The sequence below is a fragment of the Pogoniulus pusillus genome, chromosome 22 (assembly GCF_015220805.1).
Source record: "Pogoniulus pusillus isolate bPogPus1 chromosome 22, bPogPus1.pri, whole genome shotgun sequence".
NCBI lineage: Eukaryota > Metazoa > Chordata > Aves > Piciformes > Lybiidae > Pogoniulus > Pogoniulus pusillus.
In genome coordinates, this window is record NC_087285.1 from 8,102,575 (window position 1) to 8,117,527 (window position 14,953).

Consider the following 14,953-nt stretch of genomic DNA (forward strand, 5'->3'; position numbering starts at 1 on the left):
AGGATACTCTGTGAGTCTCTGTATAACACAGGGCTGTATAGCTTAAATATCTTTACTGTAAAAGGTTTTGAGACAGAATAGATTTATTTTTAGATGCAGTCATATATAAAACTACCAGTAGCACTGGAAGAATAGTTTCTCTGTTGACTAACATTATTATATCAGATTACTTGATTCTCTCTAACATGTAAATTAGCCCATTCTTGTTTGACAAGAGTACTCTGCAAAAATCCATGTCATATATGGTTTAGTTTCCAGAAGCTGCTTAACAAAACCAGCAATGCCACAGAGCTACTGTGAAACCTCACTGTGTTTTCTGCTAATATATGGTAAAATTAACTTGATAATAGGAAATGCCACTACCAGCATCAGAGCCAGAGAGGTGCGACTCCATCTTTCAAAGTGGCTCTGTGTATTTGGCTTTTAGTCTTGTGCTACAAACTTAAAAGCCTCAGAAAAGCAAAGACAAGATGGAAGGTAATACAACAAACTTTGGAACTTGCAGGCTAGAAGTTACAGAAGTATGGTACAAGCACAACTGCTATGTAAATGAAATTGAAATGGCATGTCTGGACATGGATACTTCATGCAATAACAACTTCTATGTCTGAAGATGGGATATATCTTCTTCAAGCTCCTCAAAACTCTTCTGGAATCCTTGAACAATTGAGCACAGGGCTAGGATCTGTTAAATTCACCCCCAAATCAGGAGAACCATGACGCTAGATCATATAAATTCAACTGCATATTTGAATCCTGGAGGTGCTAAATCTTCCTTCAGAGACAGACAAGTTCATCTTCATGTAATTAATTTTGTGAGAACATGTGGGTAATTATGATGAAGCCCTGGACACAAAAAGATTTTAGCTCCTTTGCTAAAACCTGATCACAAAAATAACTCTCCCATCCTAGAAGCTCTTGGAAGAGACATTCTAAAGAGCAAATTTCATCTAGATGCAGGTTTAACATTTGAATTAATACAGACACATCTTCTGCTATCATCTTGACATATTAATATCAAGTCATATAAAGGCTATTTTGGACAATTGGGCTTTTACCTAAAAAGCAATCTCAGTGATCCAATTATTTAAGAAAAGGAAATTGAATAATCTTGTAGGAAATACTCAAGTAGACAAATAAAAATACTGAGAGTGCTGCAAGTGAGTATTTTCTTACTCCTAACATTCCTGCACAATTATTAACCAGGAGAAAACCAGAATACAATTCACAATGTTATGCTAATACCATCCTCTGAATCATATAACATTATTATTAATAATAGTTCTTCATTTAGATTCTTCATTTGTGCCCTGGGTAAGGCATCAATTAATGAAATCAATAATCTTTGTGTCATGGCACTGCTCACTGAAATCAAAGTAACAGAAATTAAAGAAGATTGGTGACTTCAGTATTACTGAACATGTTCTTCCTCTAAAAGGAAAAGGATGGATAATTCTTTTGTTTTAAAAGGCAAGATTCTGACTGAAATACATTTTGGTGTTAGCAGGTACTGGGAACCTAGCACAGTGAGAAGATGATGTCAATAGTCTCTTCAAATACTGCAACTGAAGTCTTCAAACTTTGTGTAAGAACAGCGATTCCCAATTTACAGCCTCACTGTCCAGAAGGAATAACATTTTAACAAGGTGAGAGATCAATAACCAAATGGCAAAACATGCCATTGGCTATGGGACATTCTGCAGCCTCTCACATGTTCTTCTACAAAATGCTGTAACATTAACCATGCCTTGATACAGACTGCATGGGAAAACAACTTATTATTTAACTAGGAGTTCAGATCTCAACGACTGTGCCAATTACACTCTAGAAAGCCGCTGACACAATTTCCTAATAGAATTCTGGGGTGAAATTTGAACATTAATCATTTCACATAGTAAGTGCCACACCAGGTTGAGCAGTTAGTCAAGTTAGAGAGCATATTTTTGGTCAACTCCCTTAAAACTAGAGTTCACCAGTCATGAAAAATGAAAGGACTGTAAAACATTGCCAAAATCTAAAATTAGTCATACCTCAGAAAGATCCAAGTAGTGAATTTAATAATGAAAAAGTTACAAGTTAGGTCACTGAAAAGGGATTCATCATTTTTCACTGAAATTACTGCCCTGCTATCTAATACAGTACTTCTTTAAAAATACATACAGCTATATTGAAAGTGAGACAGAAGAATAGGACTCTACAAGACAGATGATTTGACCTGTTAAATATTAAGATCCATATTTACATCTCTCCAGCACTAGGAAGTCACTAAGATTGGACTGGCAAACACAGTAATTTTACACTTCAATCCAAAGGTACAGCACTAACTCATTCCAGTTTCCAAAAGAACTATCTGATAATCCAATGTCTTCTATCAAATGACCTGACAATTTCTTAGTGCTAGTAAGCACTGCACACCTCAGAGAACAAGAACTGTAAAAGGCATCTTTTCAGCAGTCTTAGCACGGAGCAACACAGCCTGAATGACTTTTGGAAGTTACTGGTCCAGTGGTATCCATCAATTCTTGCTGCTATGGTGAAGCAAGACTAACTTGTTTTACCCTTGTCTGTATCATTGTGCTGTCACAGCAGCTCTCATATATCACTTAAAAGAAATTCTGGTCAGGGGAAAGTCCAAGATACTTGCATGAGAGTGCTGCCACAAATTTGGGTTGGTTTTGGGGTTTTTTGTTTGTTTGTGTTATTTTTTGATGTGTGTTTGTTTGATTTTTTAATCCAAAGAGAAAACACAAGAGCTAAGAGTAAAGAATTTTCTGTCTATCCACTAGTGACTAAGAAACAGAGAAAAAACAATTCCAGGAGGTTTCTTTGCTTTCTTGTAAACAGCCAAACCATGTCAACGTCAGGACATTGAATGCACTGCAGGACACCCCAAACTACTCTGCAAGAACATGCACTTTGCTCTAACTGAGGTCAAATAAAGTGAAGCAGTGCAAACAGCTACCAGAATGAGTAAGAAAAAACCCAGAAAGTTAAAAATCTTTCTGAGGAAGCCAATTTGAAGTTTGAACAGACAAACAACTAATTAGTTCACATCGTTTATAATAGGAAGTGAAATTAAGCACTATTAAGGATTTCATGCACTGTTAGACATCCTGAACCAAATTCCATTGTTGCTTACACTTTGAAGAGATTATTTGTGCAATCCCCAGTGATTTCAGTATAGAAATTGCCAATACATTTCTAAAATAAAGATACTGAACTTGAAGCTAGACGATTCATGATCACTCTTGCATGTTGGTCTTATTAAAACTTACATTCTCTTAAGCTTCTTGTACTGGGTAAAAGCTCCAGGGGGAATGATTTTGATGAGGTTTTGTTCCAAACGTCTGAAAACAAAGAAAGTAATATACATGTTAATTACACAATTATAGGACAGAAATAACATTAAACATGATGACAAATTTTTATATAAATATAAAGCAACTTTATAGAGTTTTTATGAGAAACAGATTTTTCTTTTGAAAGCCACTAAATGGAGAAAATAGTGAGAAAATAACTGAGAAAATAAAATAATCTCACCGATTATGCTAAATCTGCTTAGAAAAAAGTCACAGGCTATAGAAATTGCACCTGGAATTAACAAAAACCTAATAGGTATATTTTACTAGTACTTAATCAAAGTTAGGGTAGAAAGTACAGAAGTTTTCCTTGACCAGCTGCTGTAAATGGAATGTAGTATCTAAACTAGAAGCTATGCTATGTTGTGACAGTTTAATAAGCAGAGTAATAATACTACCAGAGAGACTCAGGAACATGCTGAAAACCAAAGTGGAATTCACCGCAATGTGAATCCAGATTTTTAGGAGAAGGGGAGGAAACAGAACAAACCCCCACCTGCATCTCCCTATTCTAACTACTAGATGCTGAAGGTGTTCTAAAATATGGCCTAGAGTTCACGAAAATGCTTTTGTTTTCACTTTCAAGATGTTGTTTGAAAGAAGTATTCTTTATGAGGTATAAGCGCAAGGATCACTAACATAAAATGTACACATCTTTAAGCATCACATACAGTAACCACTAAGATGAATTTCTGTTCCTTCCCAGAGGTATTTTCAAGTTCCCCAAATTCCTGGACTGTCTTCTCCTCAGATGAACCCTAAATACTCATCTCAATTAGAAATGTAAAAGCAGATCCCCATACTAGAAATTTGCATGACCACAGCAGCTAAAATTCAATAGTCAGAGCTGGAAGTGAAAGCAAAATTTGATTTTACTCAGCCCTTACTTATTATTCAAACACTGTGTATCTTTCTGCAAAAATGTCATAAAAAGAAATGGTTTCAATAGCAAAAATCTGTGGTTGGAAGTGGTTTAGAACTGAAATACAAAAACATACTGGATTGATGGAATGAATCACTCTGGTCATTTAGAGTTGCTGCAGCAATGCAGAAAGGGAAAAACAAATTAAAACCAGGAAAGGAGATAAGATGAGATGCAGGGAGAAGTAAATCATGATTTTTAAAAGACTTGGGGATAACGTAGAGAAACTATATAAGGCCCATCAGCCCTTTGTTGCACAGGGTATCCTTCAGTTGACAGACAAAAATCCCCTTGAAAAGAAGATATTTAACCAGTTCAGTTATACTCTACCAAGCTATTTAAGTCAGAAACATTGTGATATTTGCACAGCCAACTTGTGCAGTTAATGTGCACTCACTCTTACTTCTGTAGCAGCCTATTTTAAAGGCTGTGATCAGAGTTAATTCTATCCCTTGTTTTGTGAGTTGCATTAGTGGCTGAGATTTCCCTTCCAGTTGGTCTAAATATAACATGTTTCATTTCTGGCAAGCCCACAGTGAAATGCAAATCGCTGTAAGCTTCGGCACGCTACTATTGTTGGGTGTTTGTCGCCAGAACTAGCAGTACACATACTCTTCCCATAAAGGCTTTTTGTCAGCTTGCCAGTTTGGTGTTCAACTCCTCCCAAGTACTTCTATGCAGACACTTCCAGGAACAAAAAGAGAGCCATGCCTGTCCAATTCCCTTGCCTTATAGATGGAAACAGGGGGTTCACACATGCTGCACACAAAGCACCACGCCAGTCCCTACAGGGAACTCGAATATAGGGATGGGGGGAAAACACAGCCCCTTTTAAAAAACACTTTGTGATGGAAGAGACATGTCCTGGCTTGCTCAGGGAGGGGGGAAGCAGAGCGCAGGGAGAAAAGGCTTGGAGACTTTGAGGGACCCCACTTTGAGGGTCCAAGACTTGCCCAGACTTGTTCCTCTCAAATAAGGGACAGCAAGCTCCTGACTTCACTGAACATGGTCAGGTTTGGCAAAGTGCCATTCCAACTGGTGAATTTGTGTGACCAAAGGAGCCATTACATTTGGGCAAAACAATAAATAGGTCCTGCCACATGCATGCTTTTGCTTTTACTTTTGCTTTTACTGCTCTGCCACATTATGCTCTGCTTTGCCTGTAACAACTTTCAAGACACCAACAGAGATCCCTTCGAGTTTTGGGATTCCCTTCTAGTCTTGGGTTTCAAGAATCTCCCTAAGAAATTCTCTTAATAGATTCTATTGTGCCTCTGTCTTAGTAGCAGAAAGGAGCCTCTCAAGTCCCTTGGTGAGCAAGAGGTATAATAGCAACTAAGAACCTCTTTCCAGTTTTAAGTTTAATGCTTGCATTTGCTACTTATCTCTTCAAGTGTTCTACTTTTGTCTGTTCCCTGTGTGTGTAAGTATCCAAACCACATGTTTCAAACATTGTAAGTAAGTTTTCTGGCAAGATTTAATGTTAATAAACAGTTTTCATAGTTATGAACAATCTTCACCTGGATATAAAAATCAAAACTGATTATTAATTTTGGATAATTTGCAACACACTTCAAATGCCAAGGAAATCTTAGTGATTCTACAGCAGAAATATACACAGAGATTTTGTCCCCCAAGGAGCAAAAAAAAAAAAAAAAGGTAAACTTGGAATATCCACAGATCCTGAGTAGTAAGAACAAAAGATGATCCTTTTAGAGACAGAGTTTACCCACAACTGCCGTCTGAAATACTACTGAATTCTCCCATCCCTTCCAAAACTGTTAGCAGCACATGGCCTCTACAAAAATAGACAATGCTGTTGTCATCTGCTGCTACATTTTCACCTTAGACTTTTATTCTATGAATGTCTTTGTACATGAAGGACTGAAGTCCACATATAACAACATTCCATGCTTATTTAGTGCACTACATTTTGCAGATGCTACCAGAGAAGCCACTTCGAAGCCACAAGAGTGTGGTCTCGTTAGCGTGTTTGCAGGTGGATTCCACCTCAGGCACAAAATATAGCTGCATCTTGAAGTATTCAACACTGTGCAGCCGTAAAGAACAGGTATTTCAAATGCATGAATTTCATAAATGTGGGTATTTTTTTCATAAATGCATATATTGGCAGGTACAGTCTGAAAACCACAAGGGCAGTTCCACAAATAAATATAGTAGAAAACATTTTTTTATAATTAATACTTTGTGCTTTCACCACATCTGAGCTCATAAATGACAAGTGAAGGAAAGTCCAGGACTCAAAAAATCTTAAGGAAACACCAGGGGTAAGGGTAATTTCAAGGTGCTGAAGGCATCATTATAAACCACTGCTATTCATGATATAATGGGTAACTGCTGATAGAAGTGACATCTTTTGGCTACAGTGAAAACCAAAGTTCTTACCTAATGTTGTCATCTTCCCTCTAAAAAAGGTGAAAATCTAATCTAAATTTCACACCCACATCTAATTTCAGAGAAAATGACCTCATTTACCTAGAACATGACCTCTGGAAAACTGTACTTTAAGCATCTACCTCTGCATACTGTGAAGTGCTGTCATACATTATAAACCACCCGTGCTAGTGCAAAGCAGCATCAGCAAGTTCACCTTTTTCAGTGGATCACCAGAATACACTACAAAAATCATTTTACAACACATTTGAGAAGTCTGTACAAGAGACACAGTCCTGAAAGGCTAAATTTTGATCATTTGAACTACTACCCCCTACATTTAAGATTTTGCACAACCCAATAAAATTCTCCTAGATTTTCCTCTGGTATTCCCTAATAAGATCTATTTAAAAGACTCCAGAAGTCAGAGTTGTAAAAGTGATAAAATAAATTGGCCATGTTCAAACCTCTCAGGGGCTTTTGTTCCTCCTTTTAGTTACTGGTTTCCCTGTGCCACGTCGCCTGCTGCCAGCTGTATCGCTTAGATGAATTGAAGCATATCACCCACCTTGTGACACACAGCAATGCTCTGTCTGCCTCTCAAAGCTTTATTTTAGAGTCTTTGACAATAACATCAAAGGACAAGAACAATTTCCTTTCTCTTCTCTAGTATATGATCAGAGATTGGAAAGTATGAGGGACCCAATGGGTTCAGGTGCATTTTTCTAATATGATGTTAGACAGGATAAAGTCCTCCTTCCTCCCACACTCTTTAAATGAGTTTGCAGCAATGAGAGCAAAAAAAAGTAAACATATTGGAGAAAAAAAAACAAAACAACAAACCAGGGAAAAATAAGCACTTACACAGATGAAAGAATAAGCACTCAAATTCCCATGGTAATCCACCTCAAAGTTCAGTGAGGTGCAAATCTTTTAATCACCTCCTCATCAGGTGCCTGTACTGTTTAGACCAAGGATGGCAAAATACAAAGGATAAAAAACTGCCTAACGCAGCCTTCGTAGAGCCAGCTCACACCCTTGGGAGTGACGAAGCCATTTGTCTTGAAGAGTGATTCCCCCTGCAGAGTGGGGGAGACAGATGTATTAATTTGGGCTCTAACTATCTCTCCTTTATTGAGGGGTAGAATGAATTTGTTATTTGGGTCTCTAATGGAGCAGTTTGCTAGCAATTTTCCCATTTCAAACACCACCTCAGCTGCTAATATGTAATGTTTTGTCAAGCTTACCTAACCATAACATAGACAAATCACTAGCTTGGAGAAAAAGAGAGAGGGATTGAAGCATCAGTACTGATAATTCTTAGCTGTCAGATGAATAGAGCCTACAAATGAGACAGCCATGCTCTATTAACGGTGCCACCGAGCTCTTGTCTGAGACGTGTCACAAACGCCCCTCTGCACCGGGCAGTCACGAACCTCCCTGCTGGGAGCAAGACAACAGGCGCGGAGGAGCTGAGTGCTCCCTGGATCGCATCGCCCTGCTCCCGGTGCCAGGGCTTTTTTGGGCTTGTACCTCTCCGGCAGTCAATAAGCAAACAAGAGAAAACATCAGATCAGCGTGCAGCAGTAACCCGTAGCACACTTGCATCTGGCAGGATGCACACAATCTGGGTGAAGTTTGTTGGGAAGGGCTTTTCCCTGCCCTGTAAGCAGAGATTTGCATGAGATGGTTAAGGTCTGTTTGGAGGGAAATAAGCAGCATATTCATCCCCAACAGTGACAAAGCCCTGGGCTGGGAAGAACCATTTATATTAGGAAGAAGGGAACTCTTAGAGTGCACAACAACCAAGGCTGAGACCATTCTTCCCTGCCAGGGAGTGAGAACTGGATTGTAAGAGCTGCTTGGACTATTATCTTGCATTTATCTCATATTTTGGACTTACATATCATTCGTTTTGGACTCTGATGAAGAATAGCCCACAGATTCATCTCCAGTATTTACAGGGAATGAACCATACCTAAAATCCACTCTTACTACAAATATGGGCTAGATCTGATCCCTGTCCTGACCCCTTTCTTGCCCCTCCTACCACGCACTAGAGGTTGAGGTCGCTGCACTAAAGTATTTACTCCAAGACATCTCTGGACAGGAGGCACCCTTGTTGGGAGGGAAGGAATCCAGTCCTGCAGTTACTGGTGGCTTATTCTACAGGGAAGAAACACCCTTCACATCTCGGCACTCCAGCACTGTACAAGGGCACTCTCTGAGAAGTGCAAGGCAAAAACCTTGCAGTCCTGTTGCTTCAGGAAGTGTTTTTGGATCTACGTTATCAACAAACAGCCTTTTTTGTGGCTTCATCTCCCACCCCTCAGTTCTCTGGCAGGTAGAAAACAAAGTGCTTTCTGTTGGCAGGACATGCAGCATTTTAAATATCTGTGCTTACTGTTGTTTCAGCAGAACTTGAGTCTCTATCTCAGCCAAAGACTCTGCCACCACTATAAAAAACCTGAATGCATATACTCTTACAAGACTTTGACAAAATCCTTACTATGTATCATAAATACCTCTCACTGAGTCTGCCTTCGGAAGCGAAGAACTGAGAGCCAGTAAACTGTCCCTCTGTATGAATGCAAAGTGACAACCAGAGCGTCCTTTCATATTCTGATGTTTGCTGTTGATTTTCAGGGTCTGGCTGTTGGGCTCCTGCTGTAGTTTTAAAATAACTGCTCTTTAATTATTCACCTGAGGGATTCTCTTTAAGAGACAAAATCCTACGAAGAACAAAGTGACTTTTCAAAATAGATCTACCTAGGAAGCTACACAGACAATTCTGCTCGCCAAAAGACATCTTTCAGAATGGAACCAGATGTTTCAATACGTTCCTTGATACCATGGTGTTCATCTAAAAGCAGTGTTAGTCATACTGCATCTCCTGACATATCACAGTGAATTTAATTTAAGCTGACACAGCTCTGTAGTTGAGCTGTTGGTCAACTGTCTGCTGCTAAATGCTGAATTTGCAGTGACAGCTCTGTTGGGGTATGTTAATGTTGCATTAAGTGTAGTAAAGCAGGAAGACACCAGAGAAATCTTAGACTGATATTTTGCAAGACAGTTTTTGACGTAACACCAATGTCTCTGGCAACATAAACAGCCAGAACACAGTAATATACTGCCAGACCGCAAGGTTTCTCCATCTTCATCCATCACCACTGTGATACTCCACATTCCCATGTGGAATTTTCAACCCTTCTCATCATCCTTCATTGTTATTTCTCCTGCCAGCCTTATTAATTTATTTTCCCAGCTTGCTGCTGGTGCCTGAGCTCCCTCTCACTGCAGGCCTGCCACAGCCTGAACCCTGTGGGTTGTGTCCAGACACAATAGCAGGGACTCCAGGTGAGCTCTCCTGTAGCCAGCATCAATGGGTACAACCAGTGAGGATGTCAGAGGTTAATCAAAAGCTGATTTGGGGTAGAATCCAAAATAATATCTTTCTGCCCTTATTCTAGACTGAAGAGAGATAACTTCTCAGGAAGATTTCTTGGGTCACATGAACTTGAAGTTAGAGTTTGCAGATGAATTTTACCTGCATATAGACACGTGGCTGTGAATACAAAACCAGGACAAAGAGTCATTAGGTTGGAGAGATGTGGCAGTTTCCAAGTCCCTGCTGCTGAAATGTAGCCTAACTTCATTCAAGCAGTGCACCCATGTTCATGTGCATTTGTTGGGGTATAGCAAACACAGCAGAAACATGGATTCCACTCCTGGATTTTTGTGGCATCCAGTGATTTGTTCAGATTCTGTCTGGAGCAACTCCATCAGCATTTAAACAGGAGTTCCTCATTACTGATTTGGATACATCCTATCCAATATTATTCTTTGTTTATATAATCACATTTCTTTCACTTTCACCAGACAGAATATTGTAAAGGTGACAAAGCAAGATTAATAAGAAATAGCATAGGTCTGAGTTCAAGATCAGTTTCAAGATCTAAGGATATACTTTAGATTCTGGAGTTTGATTCTTAAGTCCCAATCATCTGCAAAGTAATTAATGCTGCACAGCACAATGTGTTCAAAGCACAGCTCCTGTTGACTTCTGCTACAGCTGTGACTCCTCAGCACTTCTGAATATCTCAGCAGAGTCAGCCAGAAACCAGGGATTACATCACCAGTGACCACCCATGAGAAGTTTGTGCAACTCACTTGCCCAGAACCAATTAAAAAAACCACTGGCAAGAAGAGATGCAAGCCATGTCTCTGAGCAGCATTCATGAGCTTATCTTACCCATGGCCCCCATTTCACAATTTTCCTGTTTCTGCAACAAATAAACAGATCCTGCATACACAGGCTCTCTTGCTACACCACCCTGCTGCATCCCTAGACAACAGGAAACTTAGCAACGCGGGGCTATGCTGTAATGAACGTGCATACTACATACAGAAGCAGTGAATGAACCCTGCAGCTACAAACATTATCTTTGGCATTTTCTTTCTCTCTTTTTAAAATACCCTTAATTTAATGAATTCAAAACCAAAAGCTGAAATAGCTAATCCCACCACGAGGAAACTTGTGTGTAACAAAAATACATCACCCAGACCTCTGCATGTGTGTCTAACTGAAAGAACAGCAGTTAAGGCAGTGAATCCCTACACAGTCACTAGTGCATGGGGACAAAGATACCAATTGTCGTTCAGTTTCTCAAGTACATGATGACAAGGCAGGAAGGCCCTGGAGGATACCTGTGTTTTCTGATGGAAACAGACTCCTTAGATTCACCTTCACCTGTAACACCCCGTCCTGGCCCCTCACCTCAGCCTTCCCAGTCCCCATCCATGCCACTCAGCATCCCAGCTTTCTTGCCACATCCCCAAAGCTCACTTGCAGACTTTGTGCCCCAGGTTCATCACCAGCAATCTCAGGGCTTATTACCAAACATTCATCATTTTCTCAGACTCATTTTATCAATCTGTCTTTATTTCATTTATTTCCCATCTTTCTCATCATGTGTTTTGTTGTTTCCTCATTTGAGTTCAGACTTCTTTTTGCCAACAGTTTCTGTAGTGAGCTGAGTTAGCCTTTGTTATTTCAAGAGTCTGTCCCAACCCACAATCCAACTCCTAGTACTAACAATTATTCAAAACCTTATTTTACACAATCTGAAGACCATTTAGAGCTGCAGTGCCCAGTGTCAGAGCAGGCCCAGGTCCAGCAGCCCAGGAACCTGTCTGCCTCTGGGCACCACAGCATAAGGCCCTTCCACCATGCACTCTGGGGCCAGACAGCAGCAGGAGGACCAACTTTTGGGGGTCTGTCCACTGTTTTCACTCAGAACAGACTCTTAAATTTTACAAAACACAAAGGCAGAGGTAGACATCCCTGCACTACTAAGATGAATAAAATTCTGAGACTAAAGCTGTCCAGAATTGATACCCTAAAATACAGCCTTGTTTGCAGTTATAGATCAGTCTGAGACAGACAAACATCATGAAAACTCCATTCTAAAGAAGAGACAGAGGAAAAGTGTACTCAGGCAGGAAAAAGGTTAATAGGAAGTTACTGTTTCAGTTGCTATCCAGTACTAGAAGTCATCAAACAAACCCGGGAGGAAACACATTGAAGCAAGCCCTGTTTGAAGCACTACGAACATGGCTAGCAATGTCATTATTCCCAGTGCCCCCATATGCAAACACAGGAAAGCTCTTCTTTCCCTGGCATAAAACCAGTCAAACACTAATGACTGAAAACAAGCAGACAGCACCAGATCTCAAATCCATCCAGCCCAGCATTCTGAGCCAGCAACAGCCCAAAGCACACGCTGAGAGAGATCCACCGTTATGGCAAGAGAGTTTTCACATCTTTCCAAGTTGCAGGGGAGTGAGTTGCAGGCACAGCTGGTAGCTTTGAATTTAACAGGTCTCTGCTACATCCCAGCTTTGCTGTCTTTTTGGGCTGAGCTGTCATTCAATCTGACAGGCACTGACTGCGAGGTTGTGATCAAGTCTAATCTGAAAAACACATTCTCTGGAGATTTTGTCTCCTACTAGTTTGTAGGTCATGCCTCCCTCCTTCTATCCCTCCAAGGTCAAGTCCATTCCGCATTCATACTGTGTTGCCTCTTTTAGTTACATGCATTTTCTCTCAGCCTTTCTAAATAAATGCAAACTTCTTTTCTTGCAGATGCTGTTCAACGTAGCACAATGACAGTATTGTTCATTTACCAGCAAACCATCAAGCCATATTTGTTTTGCTATCTCTTTTTCAGTAAATGCCTCCAGGTGCTTAATGACTTTTGTTTTGATCCAAGTACTCATGCAAAACTTTTCTATGCTTACTCTCAAGTGTTTCTCTATAACAAACACCATTCATTTCTCCTCTGAAAAACACAAGAGAACCACTCTGTAGGCAGAGAATCTGACATTCAACACAGACTATATTCCTCAGCTTCAGTTTTCTTGTAATTCATTTTTTCTCAGCCCATTTGGCTGCTGATGCCAGCTCCCTACTGAACAAGCAGCTTTATAAAAAGAAACTAAATTGCATTCTGTACATTCCAGCTACCTGTTTTAGAAAATTATGAAAAAGCAACTTTGAAATACAGATTTCTGGCTTTCCTAAATTCTGGTACTTAAATAGTCTTTCACTCAGGGCTTTCAGAATAATTACCCTGGGTAGAGGTGTAATAGAGTAACACAACAGACTTCCATGTCTCACATGGCAGAGGTGAGCAGTCATACGATATGTTTTATGTTCTGTCACAAGCAAGTCACCTCTTCTCTGATAGGTTTTTATCAACAACCTCAAATTTAGGACTTGCTGGCAGCTTTGCCAGAGAAGGTTCTGCCCACCCATATTAACAAAGAAAGGCAAAAAGGCTGAGTAAAAGATCTTTAATTAATACCGAAAGACAACATGAAATGTAGGTCACCTCTAATAAGCGTGTCAGTGGAACAGCTGTGTGTGGAGCAACCCTCACTCAGGGCTTCTTAGCAGGCACACGCAGGCTTACAAAGAAACACTGAGTTAAGGGGAAATACAAGAAAGCTGGAACTGAATGCAACTAATAACCAAACAAAGGAACTTGGAAATGCCCCAAGTGGAATCAGAGGAAGGCAGAGCATTTTAATACTATCACATAAATATTATGAATGGAGTACAATCTACAGGGGGAAATGTATTTTAGTGCAAGAAGTATTTACAATGCTAGACAGGAAGGGCTGAACAAAAAAATACATCTCAAGTAACACCCCTTAGGATCCCATGCAATGGCAGTGCAGCATGGGGTTTGCCGGTACCCCATATTCCATAGGAGGAATCTCATCTCTACTAAGAGTTATGTCTCACAAAGATGATGAGAACCAGATCACAGGATTAGAGGGTCCAGAAAGAAGTCTTCGGGCAGCAGCACCTTTTATACAGAGAGTCGGACTGAATACTAACCATGGGGGGAATAAATCTCCAGAGAAAAGAGCAACAGTGAGAGCAAGAGCTGTGGGTTGCAGCACGTAGAGAGAATTTACTTGGCCCCATTGCTATAACATTAGAGCAAAAAAGTTTTATTCTGCCTATGATATCAAATCAAAAGGCAATCATTATTCCATGTGTAGCTGGAACCAGACCTCTGGATGGATTTTATATTGAATAAGCCCAGAGCAGCCCCAAACAAACTGAATTTCTGTGCAGTATGACAGACTTCTTCATAAACCAGGATGGCTATCTTGGTCTAAAGAATTTGTGACAGGATTTTTCCAGGAAAGCACTGTAGCAGTTTCTTCTACCTTTCCAGAAAGATGTGACTATATCTTTTCCTCTGTGTGAGAATATGCAATACTTTGTCTTTGGATATAAGGTTAATAAATCTTTTTTGTTTGTTTTTACCATTACTTTTACAAAATGAAAATATCATTTTTTACATATGTTTTTACATATGTGATGGCACTTGGTGACATCAAATAGTTTGAGTTGGAAGGGACCTTGACATGTCATCTAGCCTATCCCCCACTGAAGTAAGCAGGGACATCTTTAATTAGATAAGGTTGCAAAAGCTCCATCCAACTTGATCTTGAGTATTTCCTGGCATCACAACTTGTCTGGGCAACTTGCTCCATTGTTTCATCACCCTCACTGTAAACAGACAGAACTACTGAAATCTCTTAATATATGTATTTCAGACAAATGAAATCTTCACAGGATTGATGCTCACAGAAAGCCAGCGATAAATGTTTTCATGAGGGCTACACTCTGCAGAACTACTCCCACCTGAAGTGTCTGTGAATTGCAATGGATATGTGCAGGACTAGAGCGATAAAA

The 14,953-nt window shown here is 39.9% G+C and overlaps 1 protein-coding gene across 3 annotated transcripts in view; it reads right to left on the reverse strand.

Moving 5' to 3' along the window:
* SLIT3 (slit guidance ligand 3) overlaps window positions 1-14,953 on the reverse strand; it is a 525,031-nt gene that overhangs the window by 165,966 nt on the left and 344,112 nt on the right. For all 3 annotated transcript variants that reach the window (XM_064161620.1, XM_064161622.1, XM_064161621.1), the window contains exon 11: window positions 3,276-3,347. In XM_064161620.1, coding sequence (XP_064017690.1) covers window positions 3,276-3,347 — 72 coding nt within the window. The remainder of the gene's footprint in view (window positions 1-3,275; window positions 3,348-14,953) is intronic.